This window comes from Capsicum annuum, chromosome 3 (assembly GCF_002878395.1).
Source record: "Capsicum annuum cultivar UCD-10X-F1 chromosome 3, UCD10Xv1.1, whole genome shotgun sequence".
In the NCBI taxonomy this organism is placed as follows: domain Eukaryota; kingdom Viridiplantae; phylum Streptophyta; class Magnoliopsida; order Solanales; family Solanaceae; genus Capsicum; species Capsicum annuum.
Genome location: NC_061113.1, coordinates 23,762,465 through 23,782,852, shown reverse-complemented (window position 1 = coordinate 23,782,852; position 20,388 = coordinate 23,762,465). Strand labels below are relative to the sequence as shown.

At 33.4% G+C, this 20,388-nt stretch overlaps 1 protein-coding gene across 4 annotated transcripts; it reads right to left on the bottom strand.

Moving 5' to 3' along the window:
• Positions 1 to 478: 478 nt before the first annotated feature.
• Positions 479 to 19,814, bottom strand: LOC107864106 (5'-nucleotidase SurE). 4 transcript variants are annotated; one of them, XM_016710374.2, is made up of 10 exons: positions 19,513 to 19,814; positions 10,694 to 10,788; positions 10,021 to 10,085; positions 9,584 to 9,627; positions 7,633 to 7,710; positions 2,843 to 2,996; positions 1,973 to 2,152; positions 1,592 to 1,651; positions 1,351 to 1,513; positions 479 to 783 (listed from the first exon to the last, which is right to left on the bottom strand). In XM_016710374.2, exons 1-9 carry the CDS (start codon positions 19,656 to 19,658, stop codon positions 1,403 to 1,405), a joined length of 933 nt encoding a protein of 310 aa, XP_016565860.1. In that variant the 5' UTR covers positions 19,659 to 19,814; the 3' UTR covers positions 479 to 783; positions 1,351 to 1,402. The 4 variants fall into 4 exon arrangements, with proteins under 4 accessions (XP_016565860.1, XP_016565862.1, XP_016565861.1 ...); XM_016710376.2 differs by lacking the exon at positions 7,633 to 7,710 and having other exon boundaries at positions 19,513 to 19,740; XM_016710375.2 differs by lacking the exon at positions 1,592 to 1,651 and having other exon boundaries at positions 19,513 to 19,712.
• Between the last annotated feature and the right edge of the window lie 574 nt (positions 19,815 to 20,388).

The following is a 20,388-nucleotide window of genomic DNA, read 5'->3' as shown; positions in this document are numbered from 1 at the left end:
TGCCATTTCGACATACTTATTGATACTTTTGACATAATTATACTCTATTGACTAAGGACACATCTGTAACCACCAAATACTATTTTATCATTTAACAATAAACATCCACATCATTTATTTTTTGATTCGAGATTCGATCTCCTTAAAAGCAGGCAACCTATATTTACTTCTCCCTTACATGATAAGCTTAAAAACAGGGCACCATTTCTATTGTTTAGTTCACATGGTGCAGAGTTCGTACCTGTGAACTTTCACCACTTAAACTAAGCCCTGAGAACAAAGAAAGTAAAACTATTTAACTGTCCATAAATCCTGCATATCATAAATAATGAGATAACTATTGGTTTTTGAGACTGCATATTGCATATTTGCAAATCCCCAATTAGAATATAGCAGTGTAAAATTGACATTTTTTCCTAGAAATGAACTTGCTTTCAGTTTAAAGCATTGCTAGGAGTACAGTAATAGAAGAAGCAGGTTATAGGAAAACTTTATTGGGCATGAAGCAATTCTGTAACATTACAAATTTTATGATCTTAGTAAATGTCTATGAAACGTCATAGTGGATATCTTGCAGAAAGTGAAACAAAGATACATCTGAATTCTAACCAGGGAGAGGACGCCCACATCTGAAATGAAATGCAAATGCACAATTCCATTCCGTGGCACTCATTGAGGTCTCTTGAGTCCATTTGTCTCATCTCTACAAACTTTTGTTTTTGTTGTTGTTGAGGAAATGTCTAATCTCTGTAACTTTCATCTGACAAATTGATCAATGATAACCTACATAATATTACAGCAAGTTCAGACACAGATAAACCGCAATGAAGAATATAATCATCAGAAATGAAGACGAAAAATAATCAAAATGATAAAAACAGTTTCTTTCTATTTCAAAGGGATAAAAAGGTAAGCTTATTAGTACAATGATCATAACCTTTTTTATCAGTAAAAGGTATTTTATTGATGTGCAGCAACGTGCTGCAAGTATATACATAGCCACATTACAAAATATCTAACAAGCTCAAAAAATTAATCATGGCTTCTGCATCATTTGCAATTGCCAAGTTACACCCAAAAAAATACAAAAGAGAAATGCACATGCTAATTATTTATTTCATCCTGCTTTCAGATATTCTCGACTTCCCTCCAAATGATCCACAATGATCGTAACTTTGTCCCACTTAGCCAAATTTTATGGAAGAAATATAGTTCAAGACCATTATATACCCAAACAAAAGTAAAGAACTTCAGAAGCAAACATGCAAAATAAATCCCAAACACAAACAGCAGCTTCAGTAGCCAATTGAATATTATTGTTAAGACAACAAAGATGATATAAAAACTAGCCTTAGGGTCACATCAGAATTGGGTTTTCACTTGGAGGACCAACTTAAAGGCACTACAAAGCGGAGGAAGGGTAATGATCAACAACACTGGGCAGCCAATTCTGAAAGAATGAAACAGCATCTGGCTCTGCTGGAGACAAGCCACCAAGGGGTGTGACAGTTATCTGTGACAAATGACAGTAAAAATAACAATCATAGGTCTTTCTCATCAAAGAACCAAGAACCATATTAAACTAACATACGTATCCTTCTTGGAGAGAACAGTAGTCTGTATCACCATTCTCCACTAGAATTCTTGTAACCTAGAAAGGAAGAGTAACATCAATAATTACTCCATTAAAACCTGTATAAATTACTTTTCTTTTTTACTTCATCTGTCAAAGGAATCAGGAAGAAACAAAAATCTGGTGTGTCATGCAAAAAAAGAGTAGCATCTTTCCAAGGGATATTTTAGTGAAGATATTTATAAAGGTTGTCTGATTATTTCTAATAAGGAACGGTTGCCTGGATTTCAAAAATGCTGGTCCAGTATTTTTTTATAAATGGCCTCATGAGGGAGAGGAGAGAGGAGGAAGATACGGATACAGCAATTGAGCAAGCACCTATAGTGAAAGGGATCATACTCGTCTCTTAAGCAGTAGATGATCTGGTGGTGCATTTCTTAAAGCGCTAGCGTCTGTACTTTCTGTTGAATTTGTCTCCATAGTCATTGTGGACAAAATGTTTCCTCCTTCTCTTTCAGAAGTAACTTGCCTCCATCCCATTTTAATAAAACTTTTTCCTTGTCTGGTTAGATGGTATCCCTACAAGAACCAAGATAAACCTTTTGATGATATAGCTGAGGGTCACTGATGATAATTTGTAAAACAAGAATTCAAGGTTGAAGATCCACCTTTCATCAAGGGAAACTCAAGTTGAAATAGATAAGTGTAGCCACAATATGATGGCTTGACAAAGTTTGTCTTATAATTTGTACATCAAACAAAGAAAACCACAATCCTAGGAAAGCTTTATTCCATTTATATAAAGTACAATTTAATAAAAATTATAGCATATAAAGACAACAATGAACAAACTACTATTCTATTTTGTTTATAAAGAGGAGACATTTGGTGTAGTTTTTCATAACTACCTTGTCCATCCTTAACTACTACATTTATACAGAGACACGATTCAGTTGGCTTGAAATGACTCATCTGGCCAAACTTCAGCTGTCAATAGAAATCTAAATGAAACAAGAGCCAATAGTGGGTGAATGAAGTAAAAAAAAAATGACTGCTGACAAGGACAAAAAGAGATCACACATGAAAAAGGACATCAAAGTGAAGACCATCTTTTTCTACCCAAAAAGAAAAAGGTGAAGACCTTTTACATGATACTTTTTCCAATTATGAAGATAGGAGTAAATCCCAACATCTACATTTTACATTAGAGTTTCCTTCTCTAGGTGATTCTCTATCATAAACAACAAAAACAATCTACCATAAATTTACCTTGTGATTGACAACATTTGTTGGGACATCAATATTGAGAAAGCAATTCTGGGGATAGTGTTTCATCTTGATTTCAGCCAATATACCGCTGATGATGGGTAAGCAAGCTCTAGCAGCCAGTGTGAAGTCATTAACATGACTTTTTCCACGAACCCTGATTTTAGCAATCCCAAGGAATAAGGAATAAACAAGGAACTTTAGAAGAACAAAATCAGTGATGCACCAAACAATTGTAGCACTTTTGGAGTGTGCCTCCTCATTGCCTAGAGTCGTACCAATTTTAAGCGGAAGATATTTGATATGCATAGTTGACATTTTTAGCAAATTCAGCAGAAAAGTTAATATGTCTCATGCTGTTTCTTCTTACGTAAAATAAATATTTTATGACAGAATTTTTGCTACTGAACACCAAGTTTTTGTCTAAAGTACGCACCAGTTGTTATCTGACTCAACACAAGTTGCATCAATTAACTTAAATTGTTTATATTACATTCTATTATTTGGTGTTACTATCTAAAAAATTGTCAATGAGAGGTAGAGGTATGGACTGCGTACATCTTACCCCCCCCAGACCCCACAAAGTGGGAATACACTGGGTTTGTTGTTGTTGTTGTTTGAGAGCCTAAATAACTTGTATGTTGCACCACTGTCAATAAACTACTTTGGCAGTAATACCAATCCAGTAATTAGTGCATCCAAAGCGAAGTTGCTTCAAGCACATCATAGTTGTCAAGGGACATCTTGAAAGAAAGCGGAATTTGTGACAGGCTGCTCAGTACATTTGGCTAGAAAGAAATGAAAGAGCACTTATCTTTTGGAACAAAGTTTTCTTTTATGTTCCTTTGCGTAAATGTGCTCTTTCAGAATGTGGCACTCAAACCACTTCAAGGTAATTGAAATGCTTGGCTCGGATGTCTTTCACTTTTTATTTTTGCACTAACAGTATCTTAGTTTCCTTTGTCAAGAGAAGTTCTTTTTTCCCCCAAACCAACAACTACACTAACAGTATCTTAGCTTTAGTTTTATTTTACAAGAATTTGTTACCAAAGAGGATATTAGTGAGGATGAATTTGTTAAACTATAATTTTTTTTATATTTTAGGATGAATATGTTGAAAGAATTGTTGCAGAAAAAATCAAAATAAGGGAGATAAGCGTAATATCATAAACCACAATGGAGGTCAGTGTTATGAAGCCAAACCTAAAGGGTTCTAAAATTATCCCAAAATAAAAGGATGAGGCTTACAAAGTTGGTCTTTTCGGAGGAAATATGACAAACTGTAGAATTTATATAGTGGACACTGGACAATAGCAAAAGGAGGACGAAAATAAGTAATGATGATGGCGCAAAGAAATTAAGGATGTCGATGATAGTTCATTCAATCTCATCTAGCAACATTGCAGGGAAGAAAAAAGAGAAAAGAAGAATTACAATATGCACCATGCATGGTCCTCTTAGGTATAAGCCTTGCAGAAAAGAATTGGGATAGGATTCTATAAGATCCACGCAGGCACACAAAACTCCCATACAAAATAAGCGTGACAGTTCCCTCTCATCCAGCTCAAGAAGGTATATAAAAATAAGGAAGTGAGCTCTCATTTTCAAACTCTACATAATCACAAATAAAAAGGTATCCTCCTTGCTCAAATTCCCATCTATTTTTTTGTAACTGATAAATGCCCGAGAACACAAGTTCCAATCTCTCCCAATTGAAGTAACTACATGTGATATGTTTTTTCTAATCAAGTAACAAGGGATGCAGCATAAGAATTTCCCAGGGGGTAACCCATCTTAGTACTACTCTTCATAAGACACATTGTGGAATAAAGACATGTATATGTGATGTAATATTGATTCGCTTCCTCACTCTGATCATTGAAAACTTTAGCCCATTAACCTGCTGCAACCAGGAAAGGTAGATCCAATTGCCCTTTCCCCCAACCTTTCATTTTACTTGAAAATTTCTGTGCCCGTCCTTTACATAGTATGTTTCTTCATCCATATAAGACTTTAAACATACTTGATATTAAAAAATAAAAAAGAAAGACTTTCAACATCTTAAGGAGATGGCATTTTTTATTCAGGCAAAAGTTCACCATCAATCAATTATGCTATCCTACAATATCAAAAATCAAATGACTCACTGATTTCAAGCAAAATGATTAACCTTTGACTACTCAAACCAAACTATTAAAGTGATTCATTTATCTGACTCCATTCATCAGTGAGAAAGTAAACCAATGACAATCGTAAGAAAGATAACTCAATCTATGCACTGAAAGGAGAAACATACCAACTCCTCCGTGACATCTGAAAAATGTTTGTACCCACCTCACTCTAGCACAACAAACCGCCCACCACATACAAGGCACCACTATCTAGACAGTATTTGCAGCCATTCTTAATAAGCACCTCATTTTTCTCATTTGATTGGGACTACCACATTTGAAGTTTATAGAATGTACTAGGGGGACGGGGCCCGTGTTAGCACGGGCCCAACATCAATTATGTTTAGAGTATTTTAAAATTTAAAATAAATATTCAAAATTTAATACTAATTAGATGCTAAATTATAAGAATGCATAATAAGTTGGGAGACATTTTAAGTTGTTAACTATTGTATTTTATAATTTTTTAAATATAATTTCAAATAATATACGTTACTCTCCTTGTCCAAATTTTGTGGCATTTTACGGTTTTTTAAAAATATATAACAAATTAAAAAAAATACAAACAAATTAAAATGGAGGAAAAAATGAAGGCAAGACAAAGGAGTAATGAAGATGAGCCAAAGCAGACATTTTGTCCTTTAAACACTTTTACTTGTTAATTATTGTGATTTATAGTATTTTTTACGTATTTTTTTTAAAATATGTAACATATTAAAATTTTTTTTTTAGATATTTTAAGTTGTTAACTATTATGATTTATAATACTTCTCATGTAATATTCAAATAATTTATATTACTCTCCTTGTTCAAACTTTTGCAGCCTTGATAGTCAATTATATTTTTAAATAATTTAAGTGGAACAATGTTTAGATGGACATAATAATTAATTAGGATGATATAATAAAATCACGATTGAAGCAGTGAAGTAGACATATATTAAGTGACAATTAATTAGAATTGATCTAGCAAAATTACTATAAAAAATTCTTGTAAAAAAAATAAGTGGGCATCATATAAGACGTCAAGTTAATTTAACACGTCAAGAGTTAATTTATCATTTCATATCTATCTTATCTTTTTTATTAAATATTATTAATTTTTTAATACTTAAATGACTTATAATAATTAATTAGGGATAATATTTAGTAAAATTACGGTTGAAGTAGGTGAAACAAACATGTCATAAATATCTATTTTATTTTTTTAATTAAATATTATTAATTTTTTAATATATAAATAAGAGATAATATCCAATTACCCCCGAACTATACTCGAAAGAGCTGTGACACACCTCAACTTCAAGGGGGTCCTATTATCCCCTGAACTAATTAAAAGTGGAATTTTCACTCCCTTAGTGCCTATGTGGCACTTACGTGGCACAACACACTGAAGTGTCTACGTAGGCACACGGGTGTGCCACGTATGTGCCACATAGGCACTAAGGGTGTGAAAATTCCACTTTTAATTCGTTCAGGGGGTAATAGGACCCCCTTGAAGTTGAGGTGTGTCACAGCTCTTTCGGGTATAGTTCGTGGGGGGTAACTGGGTATTTTTTCTATAAATAACTTATAATAAATCAGGGGCGATATAGTAAAATCACGGTTGAAGCAACAAAAATAGACATGTCGAAACCTTAAAAAAATTTAAGTGAGTTTTATATAAAACGTCAAGTTAATTTAAAATATCAAAAATTAATTTATCCTTTTATATCTATTTTACCTTTTCAGTAAATATTATTAACTTTTTAATACTTAGATGACTTATAATAATTACGATTAAACTGTTTTTTTATTAATATTATTAATTTTTAATATTTAAATGACTTGTAATAATTAATTAGGATGATATTTAGTAAAATTATGATTGAAGCAGCTGAAGCAAACATGTCATAAATGTATATTTTATTTTTTATATTAAATAATTATTAGTTTTTAATATATAAATGACTTATAATAATTAATTAAGGGTGATATAGTAAAATCACGAAACAAGCCGCCTGCTGAAGCAGGCATGTCGAAACCTTCTCTTCTAATCTATAGAAATATGAAAAACGAGTACGTGGATATATAAAGAAAGCAAAAGCAAAAATCAGTAAGATGGAATCAGAAACTCGACATCTTATCATTGAATTTATGTGTTCGACTTAGTCAGAATTCACTTGTTTCCACATACTTATAACTTCTTAGAGGAGAAACTAACTATTTTGAGGGAAAGGGATCTTCAAGCTAGAGGTCAGCCAGCCATTTATTTATAACTGACATACAAACAGCAGATCAAGTCTGTTTGATCAAGTGAGTAACATAAATTACTCGAAGTTTAGGAGATTAAGCAATACTATCCTTTTTCCACAACAGATAACCTTGGATGTTTCAATAGAACGTTTCTTATATATCAAAGAAATAAATATATTATTCTTTCCTCTGTTCATTATATAAAAACTATTGACCCAAGTTTCAGCACTGTTGGACAAATTAGTGCTCTAGAATTTGTACAAAATCAATCTGTCTAATAACATTAACTTCAAAAGTGCCTGGAGACCCTCAAAATCAAAACACAAGGTAAAATGGAGCTGCTCTCTTCATGAAAAAAAAACAACTCAGAAAGTTCACCAATGCATACCAATTATATGATATAGACACAGCAGGAAAACCATTGAAGAAAGCCTCCCTAGCGCCAGCCACTGTACCCGAGTATACTCTGAAAATTTCATCAAAGGGCACAAATTAATTCTTACATAAGTGCATCCAAGGGTGAGGCCTAGTGATTCAATGAAGTTGGTTGAGCACCATAAGGTTTTAGGTTCAATTCCCAACAGAGACAAACACTAGGTGATTTCTTTCCATCTGTTCTAGCCTTGATGGATAGAATTACCTGATACTTGTTGCTGGTGGGAGATGGAAGTCCTATGGAATTAGTCGAAGTGCGCGCAAGCTGGTTCGGACACCACGGTATCCAAAAAAAAAATAAAACCTCACATAAGCAGCTACAAAATTACATGGTTGTAAGTACTAGGAAAGTAGCATATTAGCTGCTATTTTTTGGGGAACCCCGTATATGTTTTGCTTTTGATGATAATGACTCCTTTCATTTCTATGTGATCTCGGGTTGCTTTTTGATCTCCAGTACTGAAAATGGCTCTGTCTCTATTTATCCAAGGCAATGTTTTAACATTTTCATGTTAAGATTCAGATTGTAAAATTAAATGAAGTTTAAGAAACTATAATTCACTCCGGCTTTAATAGATTAAGATACCCTAATTTATTCAGCATTTATATTTTTGGACGAGTCACAGCTCCACCTCAGGTATTAAACTTCCTGTCCCCAAGTCAGGTGATCAGGTCTAAACTGAAACTCCAAAAGAGCAAAAGAAAAAGAAATGACACTATTCTCTTTAGGGGAGTCTTAAGGTATTAACTCTATTATTAAAGGTTAAAGAAACTTTGGTTATTTGGAGATCATTTTGACAATAAAGATTTCCTTTTTAAGAAGACGATAAAGAATTTTTTCTGTAACAGATGGACTTAAAAACGCTGTATTTCCGGTTTATTAGCATAAATGGCAAGTCCAAGTCTCCTTGCTATTCATTAGTTGCATCAAGAAACTAAAGAGAATGCTTGCACCATTCCAGGTACCAAGAATCGTTTGCAATTAAACTGACATGGATCAGTGTCCAAGAATGCGGCCCAGTAATCAATAAAATGGGAGAAACATGAGCTTTCAGGTTCAAATCCTAGTGAAGGCAGAAACACATTAACTTATTTTTCCCATCTGTCTAAATTTGGTGGATAGAGTTATCTAATATACATACTGGTGGGAGGTAACAGTACTCAGTAAATAGTCGAGATGTGGGCAAAGTGGCCTAAATACCATTATCATAAAAATGTCAACATGGATTGAGGACTCAAAGCATAAGGACAGCATATGAGATTTCAACACACATTACACAATATTGATTATTGAGGACATGTTCTTCATATTTCCATTAGATAGTAGTGGCCAATTATTTAACTGGTTAGAAAGATAAATTTAAATAAATAGTAAGAGGTATAAGTGGTTTGACGCTGTAGTAACTACATATTATAACTAATTACCAAAAAAAAACTACATATTATAACATCAATAGCCCAATGTACCTAGGTTATGGAATTAAAAACAATGGTACATATGAAAAAAGATAGGGGGGTGGGGAAAATTGAATCCTAAAGATAACTCATGAGGTGAGGATTGCCCAAGACCATGTAAAGAGACAACTAATTTCTTAAACCAAAGTGAACACTTAAATCCCTCTCCCCACGCCGAAACCAGGACAAATAGGACGAGAAACATAACATGGGGGCCGCATACTGAAAACACACTAATAGGGATTGATCTGGATTCAGATACCATGTGAAGAAAGAGCTTGGGCCGAGTTCCAACCTAAAGTTAGTTCATGAGTTGAGTATTGCCCAAGACTATATAAGGAAACAATACTCCATTTCTAAAACCAACATGAGACACTTTACAGTAAAGCAGTGAGATACTTCACTATCACCTCAGAGAAACTGAATGCTAGTTAAGGAAATCTACTAACATGTGATAGCCGCAGTTGTCACCCATATTAACACCACTGATAACCTGAAACCATAAATTAAGATTATTGCTAGAGTGTTCTAACCAGTAACTTCTAATTATGCAACGTCTCAAGGAATTGACATCTAAAGCCTGGCATGTATAAATTAGTAATCAAGATATAAAGGAAATAGAAAACTTAATTGGGAATTTGGAAAATCTCCCTGTAGGGTGCCAATAACCTAACTCTAAGATGTCGTGATGAGGAAAGGGGAAGCAGTAACTTAAAAAGGCATTGTAAAGATACAAACAAGGGAAATAGAGTTTAACGTGCATGTCTGGATGCATATTACTGATGTTCTTTTTTCTTTCTGTTATGTTCTTTTCTTTCTCAAAGAAAAATATAATCACAATACTTGTGAGTAGAACGATTATCTTGGTTTAGAAAAGTTGAAGTACCAGATCAGGTACTGAAGGAAACAGAGCTTTAGAGATTCCCAGGGAAGTACAGTCTGCTGGAGTTCCTGTAAGAAAGAAAAGGAAAAGGAAAGGGAGGTCAACATTCTCATCTTCTTCTATTACTTCAAATCTGGGATCTTGAAGCATGACACCTTAAGCAATATCATGCTCTCAGTTGAATTTGACTCGCCATTTCTGGTCCGGTATTCCATGACATACGCATGCTGAAGTAAGGTTCTACTTGGACTTGCCAAAGAAATTTCTAGAGTCTAAAATACAACTTTACTTGAATTTGATTGCTCTGTTTAAATTCAAAAGATTATGTTCATCAGTATTTCATCTATTCTAGTAGAAAATAAATGTAATGCCAGATTATGTGGCATAATCTCATAAAACATCAAGTGTTCTAGAAAGGAAAGATTTCTTCATATATATAAAACCAGTAAGATCACCTCATATATTTATCATTTCAATTTCCATAATTGTTTGGTAAGAGATATAGTTGATTGATTTATTTTGTTCAATCCTCTGGACCAACATGCCATAACAGCTAATAAAACGGAGGAACTTGAATATTAGAGTTAGTAATCACTAATCAGTAATCCATATACTTGAAGTCAAGTATTCTAGGTCAGTCCAGAAATCCAAATTAGTTTTGAAGATAACAACCGACCTGAAACTGCAAATGCTGTTGCTCCGCTGATGTCGACTGGCTTAACAGAAAGGGCATTACGCCAAGTAATGCTATGACTAACAGCTGACTTTTCACTGGAAGTAGTAAAGTAATAAGCACATAACAAATAGCACAAGTCTTAATTACTTAATAAAAATTATATCCGTGCAAATGATAGCTTTGGCAACATTTTACAATATATGAGCATAAGAATGCATGCTTCATCACTGTAACTTAACAGTATAATAACTTCAATATCAAACAATCCTGATTCTAACAAAAAATGGGACAATTAGAATGATTGCAAACTAATGACAAACATTATTGACATGATAACAAATATCTTGGGTTCATGACTTGCTTTCATTAAGCAATAATACAGAGAGTGCCTTTTGCACAAGTGGCTGGTAAAAGTCAATGGTACCGGTGACCCGCACATAAACCAGATAAAATAATCAAGCCAAGCTTTTTAACTGTTTAATTGTGCAGTGGATAGAAAACCATTCATAAGAATAGAAGATCCTCAAAATAGAGAGACAAGGAAAAGCAAATACTCCTTATTGATTGTGAAGCACGGGAAGAAGAAGATGCTTATAACCAAATCCCGAGGAAACAAATAGATATCCAGAATGAGTCAACTTTGTAAAGAACGACCAGCAGATCTTACTTCAAACATTTAATTTTTTCAGAAAGAAGATCTTTTAGCTAATTCGTAACTGTAAGTTCATCATACCGTTGAAGTGAACCAATACATGGTCAACTTCAATTTTCCTTCGCAAAATTAAAAGATTCACATCGGTGGCGAAGCCAGGATTTTGGTTAAGGGCGTTCATACTTTTAGGAAAAGAAGCGGGTCATAAAAGAATATTGCAAACCGTCTATTGAAGAAGAAGAAGATTCCTTGAACCAAACTAATCATAAAAAATGACTATGATCTAAAAAAAATATGTAGGATAGCAAGCTGAAACATATAATATAAAAAAGTCAACAAAGCAAATTCTATTAATAAAAGCTTACTTAGAAGATACAATTACAAGTGCACTCAACGACGCTTCATTCTGAAATGTTTTTATAATACACTCATTAAAAATATTCTTAAATACTCTTTTTTCTACACAAGGCACTATGCAACCATCTAAGAATTCATCATCCATTCGATTCCCCAAATCATTCTTGACATACTTCATTGCCGGAAAAGCTCTTTCAATTGATGCAGTGGCAATGGGTAGAAGCAAAACAAACTTCACTAAAAGAAATACAAGAGAATACCTTAAATGCTTCTTTGTCTCAACCAACTTTCTTGAAAGTTTCAAAACTCCACTTATATTGGAGAATCTTTTATCAATATTACGAACATCAATAATATAATTAACAAGTTGATTCTCAAGAGCCCTTATGTTGAACTTATCAAAGTCATTAAGATATGATTTAGCCATCACCAACATCTTTTTGATGTCAAAACTAGAGAATGAATCAACTGGATTCAAGCAAGCTACACCATTAAGCAAATCACTTGTCACCTTAATGAAACAGTTATTAAGTTTTTGTAGATGCCAATCAATAATTTTATAAAACACATCCAAACGATAATGGTGCAAAGTAGTATAATCAACTACTTTACGTCGTGATCTCCCAGAGTTAGCATATGGCTCATCATAATTGGATAATGGAATATTATGCTTGATACAAAATGCATCGACCTTTACTTTGAGCAAATCCCATCCAATATTTTTCTTTAAGATAGGATACCATTTATTATCTCGTAAAACTTGCAATCTTCTCTTTGCTACTTTTACAAGAATCATGGCATTAGTAATATCAAGTTCCTTTTCCTGTAATGACACATTAAGATCATTTATGATTCCTAAAACATCAGTCATCAAATGCAACAAGAAAACAGTCTCAAAAGTATGACAACTTCTGAGAAATCCCGATGCGCTAGCTTTTTCTTCTGAAGTACTTGCATTTTCAACAAGAGAATCAAGTACATCAACAATGGAGGCAAAGTTACTAATAAAGTTTCGAAACGACTTGTAGTGAGATCCCCAATGAGTGTCACTAGCTTTAATAAGACCAAGTTCTTTATTCAAGCCACTACCCGTTTCTAGTTTACCCATATCTAATGCCTCTTGGAGTTTTTCTTTTTGAGATTCTCTAAATTCATCCACACGTTTAAAGGAAGCCCCCAACACATTCAAAAATATTTGAAATCAATAATACAAGTTCTCCTACTTGAACACACCTTTTAGAAACCGCAACAAGAGTCGATTGAAGTTGATGAGCAAAACAATGAACTGAGTAAGCCAATATACTTTCTTGTCTAATTAATGTTTTAAGACCACCTAACTCACCTTGCATATTGCTTGCCCCATCATAACATTGCCCTCGTACATAAGCTAAGAATGGTTAGCAAGTACATCCATAATTGCTTTCTTTAGAGATAAAGCACTACTATCTTTAACATGAACAAGTCCAATGAATGCTTCTATCACAAATCGCTTTTTATCAACATATCGTAAGCAAATAGTCATTTGCTCTTTGCGTGATACATCTGTTGATTCATCAATCAACAAAGCAAAGTAGTCATCATCTAAATCCTTTATTGTAGCCTTGATTGTTTCAATCTTACACGCAGTCACAATATCTTTCTGAATATCATGAGAAATCATTTTATTATTTTTTTCGAGCTTTTTCTAACATATAAGGTTTAATGTCATCACATCTATACGCAAGCCAAGAAAGTGCTTCAAGAAAATTACTATTACTTTTGTTCAATGATGATTCACTTTCATCATAATGACAGAGTGCTTAACCTTGATTTAGAAGAAATTGAACCACATCGATTGAAGCATTTAATCGAACTCGATATTCATGTTTACTTTTATCGTCCAATTTGTAAAATGCAGCCTCAATAGATTGTTCTTCCCTCATAAGATCTTCACACTTCCTTTTTGATTGATTATGAATGCTATTCGGAGGACCAATGTGTTGCAAAGCTATCCTTTCTGTGCCAATTTTTAAACCCTTTAGTCGAAAATGTATTACCACAACCTTGATGAATGTTTTCGCCTAGAAACAAATAACAAGGCAAACAATAAGCTGCATTTGCACTTACACTATATTCCAACCAATTAGAATATTCATCAAACCATTTAGAAAAAAAATAGCGTGGAGTTCCAAAAAAGTCTATTTGAGGAAACTCAAGATCTCGAGGTTCGCAAGGACGTTTTAGAATGTTTGCCCTTCTTATCTCATCACGAATGTTCGGAGGATAACTCAAAATTGGAGGTCTTTCAGCGGGATCAGCCTTTAAATCATTTATATCAAATTTTTGTCTCTAAGAAGAGTGAGATGGTATTTCTATTTGATCAACATTTTCATCTCGGCGTGATTGATTTTGCAACGTCAAACTTATTTTTGGAACTTTACGAAAATACTTCTCCAAGCTCAATGCAACCTCAAATTGAAATAAAAGTCGAGCGCATCACACTTATTATTCAATTTCAAAAAATAAAAAATCATGAATACTTGAAACATTGTCTGATTTTCCCAAATAATGTTAACTAGAAAGTTATATACTAGATAAAACTAGAATATTAAATTTACTTAGTACAAAGAAAAAAAATACACAAAAGCAAATTCAGGAAAAAAAACGAAACTAAAGGGTGAGAAGAATTAAGGAATGACTTTTTACAATTAAAACTCTAATAGCCATTGAAGAAAACTCATAATGGTAGCTCATTGAAACTTGAAGACTTTAACACCAAATTGTTGATTAATTAATATCCAGGATAACAACAGGAGTAAAGAATTTTAATTTTTTCAACAAAGGGGCAGAGAAGGCTGAAGGTGATGAAGGGTCAGTGAAGACTAGAGTTAAAAGAATTAGATTTTACTTTTAGTTTATTATTTTTTTAATTTAAAAGGAAAAAGTGTTTATTAATTTAAAGGTAAAAGAAAGTCAAAATAGAGCTTCCAACTGGGCACAAGAACTTCCCATTTCATTAATTTTTAAACTTCCGTGTAGTCGGATTATAAGGGAACAAGAATTTTTTATTTATTTATCAAGAAAGATCGGCAATCATTAAAATATGGTTATATAGATATTGTTGAATACCCTTGACAAGCTAGAGATCCATAGCCCAGCGGTCAAGGGTGTGCAATTCCGCCTCCAAGGTTTGGACCTAGGCACAAGCGTGTTTTATTTTTGCGAAAAAAAAAAAAGAATAAATAAATAAAATATTCTTGTTCCCTAATAATTCGAAAACACGGAAGTTTAAAATTTAATGAAATGAGAAGTTCTTGTGCCCAGCTGGAAGCTCTTTTTTGACTTTTTTTTTTTTACCTTTAAATTAAGAAACACTTTTCCCTTTTTCAAATTAAAAAGACAATAGACTAAAAGTAAAATCTAATTTTTTTAACTCTTGACTTCACTGACCCTTCACCACCTTCAACCTTCTCTGCCCCTTTGTTGAAAAAATTAAATTTCTTTACTCCTCTTGTTATCCTTGATATTAATTAATCAACAATTTGGTGTTAAAGCCTTTAAGTTTCAACGAGCTACCATTATAATTTTTCTTCAACATATGTTGGAATTTGAATTGTAAAAAGGTATTCCTTAATTCTTCTTACCCTTTAGTTTCGTTTTTCTTTCCTGAACTTGCTTTTGTGCATTTTTTTTTTTTGCTTTGAATTAAGCAAATTTAATAGTTTTATTTAGTATAAAACTTGCTTGTTAATATTATTTGGGGAATCGGACAATGTTTCAAGTATTCGTGATATTTTTATTTTTTGAAATTGAATAATAAATGTGATGCACTTGACTTTTATTTCAGTTTGAGGTTTCAATGAGCTTGGAGAAGTATTTTCATAAAGTTCCAAAACTAGGTTCGACGTCTCACAATCAATTTCCAAAAATAGGTTCGACGTCTCACAATCAATCACGCCGAGATGAAGATGTTGATCAAATAGAAATACCATCTCACTGTTCTCAGAGATAAAAAATTTCTCAAAGACAAAAATTTGATGTAAATAATCTAAAGGATGATCCCGCTGAAAGACCTCCAATTTTGAGTTATCCTCCGCACATTCGTGATGAGATAAGGACATACATTCTAAAATGTCCTTGCCAACCTCGAGATCATGAGTTTCCTCAAATAGACTTTCTTGGAACTCCGCACCGTTTTGTTTCTAAATGGTTTGATGAATATTCTGATTGGTTGGAATATAGTGTAAATGCAAATGCAACTTATTATTTGCCTTGTTATTTATTTCAAGGCGAAAGCATTCATCAAGATGGTGGTAATACATTTTCGACTAAAGGGTTTAAAATTGGCACAAAAAGGATAGCTTTGTAACACATTGGTCCTCCGAATAGCATTCACAATCAATCAAAAAGGAAGTGTGAAGATCTTATGAGGGAAGAACAATCTAGTGAGGCTGCATTTTACAAGTTAGACGATAAAAGTAAACATTAATATCGGATTCGATTAAATGCTTCAATCGATGTGGTTGGATTTCTTCTAAATCAAGGTTAAGCACTCCGTGATTATGATGAAAGTGAATCATCATTGAACAAAAGTAATTTTCTTGAAGCATTTTCTTGACTTGCGGATAGATGTGACGGCATTAAACCTTATCTGATAGAAAAAACTTGAAAAAATATAAAATGATTTCTCATGATATTAAAAAAGATATTGTGACTGCGTGTAAGATTGAAACAATCAAGGCTATAATAAAGGATTTAGATGGTGACTACTTTGCTTTGTTGATTGATGAATCAACAGACGTATCACACAAAGAGCAAATGACTATTTGCTTACGATATGTTGATAAAAAAGGATTTGTGATAGAAGCATTCATTGGACTTGTTCATTTTAAAGATAGTAATGTTTTATCTCTAAAGAAAGCAATTGTGAATGTACCTGTTCATTAACTTTATCTTATGTACGAGGGCAATGTAATAATGAGGCAAGCAATACGCAAGGTGAGTTAGGTGGTCTTAAAACATTAATTAGATAAGAAAGTAGATCGGCTCACTCAGTTCATTGTTTTGCTCATCAACTTCAATTGACTCTTGTTGCGGTTTCTAAAAGGTGTGTTCAAGTAGGAGAACTTATATTATTGATTTCAAATATTTTGAATGTGTTGGGGGTTTCCTTTAAACGCATGGATGAATTTAGAGAATCTCAAAAAGAAAAACTCCAAGAGGCATTAGATATGGGTGAACTGGAAATGGGTAGAGGCTTGAATCAAGAACTTGGTCTTATTAAAGCTAGTGACATTCGTTGGGGATCTCACTACAAGTCGTTTCGAAACTTTATTAGTAACTTTGCCTCCATTGTTGATGCACTTGATTCTCTTGTTGAAAACGCAAGTACTTCGAAAGAAAAAGCTAGCGCATTAGGATTTCTCAGAAGTTGTCATACTTTTGAGACTGGTTTCTCTTTGTATTTGATGACTGATGATTTAGGAATCACAAATGATCTTAATGTGTCATTACAGAAAAAAAAAACAGAATATTACTGATGCCATGATTCTTGTAAAAGTAGCAAAGAGAAGATTGCAAGCTTTACGAGATAATGAATGGGATCCTATCTTAAAAAAAGAATATTGGATGGGATTCGCTCAAAGAAAAGGTCGATGCATTTTGTATCAAGCATAATATTCTATTATCCAATTATGATGAGCCATATGCTGGCTCTGGGAGATCACGGCGTAAAGTAGTTGATTATATTACTTTGCACCATTATCGTGTGGATATGCCTTATAAAATTATTGATTGGCAGCTAGAAGAACTTAATTGTTTCAATGAGGTGACAAGTGATTTGCTTAATGGTGTAGCTTGCTTGAATCCAGTTGATTCATTCTCTAGTTTTGACATCAAAAAGATATTGGTGATGGCTAAATTATATCCTGATGACTTTGATAAGTTCAGCATAAGGGCTCTTGAGAATCAACTTGTTAATTATATTATTGATGTTCGTGATAATGATAAAAGATTCTCGTGGAGTTGGGAAACTTTCAAGAAAATTGGTTGAGACAAAAGAAGTATTTAAGGTATTCTCTTGTATTTCTTTTAGTGAAGTTTGCTTTGCTTCTACCTGTTGCCACTGCATCAGTTGAAAGAGCTTTTTCGGCAATGAAATATATCAAGAATGATTTGCGGAATCAAATGGATGATGAATTCTTAGATGGTTACATAGTGTTTTGCGTAGAATAAAGAGTATTTAAGAATATTTCTAATGAGTGTATTATAAAAACATTTCAAGGAATGAAGTGTCGTCAAGTGCACTTGTAATTATATCTTCTAATTAAGCTTTAATTAATACAATTTGCTTTGTTGATTTCTTTATATTATATGTTTCAGCTTGCTATCCTACATGTTTTTTTAGTTTGTAGTCGTTTTTTATGATTAGTTTGGTTCAAGGAATCTTCTTCTTCAATATACGGTTTACAATATTCTTTTATGACCCGTTTCTTTTCCTAAAAGTATGAACATCCTTAACCAAAATTCTGGCTCCGCCACTGCTCATAAAATCCTCCTTTCAATTCAAGAATCTTCCAAAACTACATTCAATTAAACTATTATATGGTACAACTTCACATGGAGCAATTTTAGACAATCAGAAACTAAGCTTAATTTGCACTCTACCCTTTAACCACAAAAAAGAAAATGTCACAGCCATACATCGTTAGATCAATATTTATGTACCTCTAATATCATGCTATGTCATGCCAAAACACTAAATTTCGGATGGAGAGGTAAAATACCCGACACGCCAATAAAGTTTGAGTTCGCTAATAAAAGAGAATATTCAATATTTCACTGCAAAATTGAGAAAAAAATATATACTACTTTTTTTTTTAAAATGGTAACTTTGTAAATTTCTCACAAACAGTATAGGTTGTACTGAAAAACCATATATATTTCCAAAAATCCTGCTAACTCCTACCTAAATTGCACAAAAAAAAGGAATTGATCATAGAGACAAATTTGCACAGGTTAACCTCGAGCATTATCCAACAACAGTATTACTCCAGAAAATGTAGGTAATCGAACTAAAGAAAGTAAAACTAAGCTCTACACAATATCCAAACCTCAGAGGTTACCACATATACAGCTTCTTGGATGGTTGTTACCTGTTGTATTGTATTGTTATTTAACACAACATTTGTTTTGATTGCTACTTAAATGTTGTTGTATCATATAGTTAAATCTATCGTTATATAACTATTAATATGGTGTGATCACGTTATTACCTTCTTTCTTTTTTTTTTTGAATAATCAAGGTCACCGAGCCAGCTTGCGCGCACCTCAACTAATTGAACGGGATACCTGCCACCTCCCAACAACAATAGATACCAGGTAACTCTGTCCACCAATGCTAGATCATTTACCTTTTTCTTCAGCTCATTTTATCTTCGCTTAAAGAAAAACAGCCGGTGTACTAAAGCTCCCCCTATGCACAGTGTTCGGGGAAAAGACCCCACCACAAGGGTGTATTGTACGCAGTCTTACCTTGCATTTCTGTCATAGGTTATTTCCAAAGCTTGAACCACGTAACACCAACTTTACCCATTACTCCAATTACCTTACCTTACCTTACCTAATAATCTTATTTTACTTTACCTTTAACCTTTTATAATAGCTCTGCCTTGTACCCTATGCCCTTCAAATTGTGCATGTATGACATTATTAATGACGGAAAACAACACAATCTATCTAAACCTTGTATTCAACAAAACAAAACAATTACAGTACAATACAACAAAGTGTGTGAGTGTGGGTGTGTGTATGAGAGAGAGAGAGATCATACGAGTCAGGTGCACAAACGAGGACGTTAAAGCGCTTGGTGGAAACAAGCACATTAACTAAAGCTCTCAATCCGGGCGCATCGATTCCATCGTCGTTCGTTACCATCAACGTCGGCCGATCGCCGGCCACCAAGTTATTATTCTCCATTTCTCTTCCCGGAGATTTCGGTTCGGTTGGGAAGCAATTTTTTCTCTTTTATAACTACTTGCAAAGCTAATTTACTTAAATAGCCCCTATTTTGGTCCGGTTTGAAATTACTTTTGTAATTAATCACTCTATTTCAAAATTGATTACACTTGACACTCCTCTTAAAGAAAAGAATATCAGGGTTAATTTTAGAAAAAATTACAGAAACTAAAATACTTAAAATCTTAATTACAATAAATAACAACACTTTCTCAAAATTACAAGTTATGGTAAAAGTAATAATATTTTAACCAACAACAACAACAACAACAGTCCTAGTGTATTCCGACAAAGTAAGGTTTGGGGAGGGTAAGATGTACGCAGTCCATACCACTACATCTGCAGAAGTAGAGAGGTTGCTTTCGATAAACCCCCGACTCAAGATAGAGAATAGTACACTAAGGTCATAATGAAACATGAAACCGGATGGATGACATAAACGAAATACGAAATAAGAAATAATAAACATAAAATACAAAATAAATAGCAGAGAAATACTAAAATAAGCGGAATACTAACAATTGTAATAAGACATAAGAAAGAGGGCACCCACGTAGTAGTAACCTACACTCCCAGACCAAAGACACCCACCACACCCTAGGACACAGACCTATGATTACTAACTCGGCTACACAAGCGTTCTCCTACCACCTTGCTATAGCCCACACACTCACACTAGCCTTCTACCCAA

Bases quoted from the DNA above. Each gene is read 5' to 3' on its own strand.
- LOC107864106 (XM_016710374.2), bottom strand. From the start codon at position 19,658: ATGGAGAATAATAACTTGGTGGCCGGCGATCGGCCGACGTTGATGGTA. The intron at 2,997-7,632 runs GTATGCATTGGT...TGCTAAAATCAG, and splicing joins GTGTCTATATCATATAATTG to GGTTCGTGGAAAAAGTCATG. The intron at 1,652-1,972 runs GTATGATCCCTT...CTTCCTTTCTAG, and splicing joins ATCTACTGCTTAAGAGACGA to GTTACAAGAATTCTAGTGGA.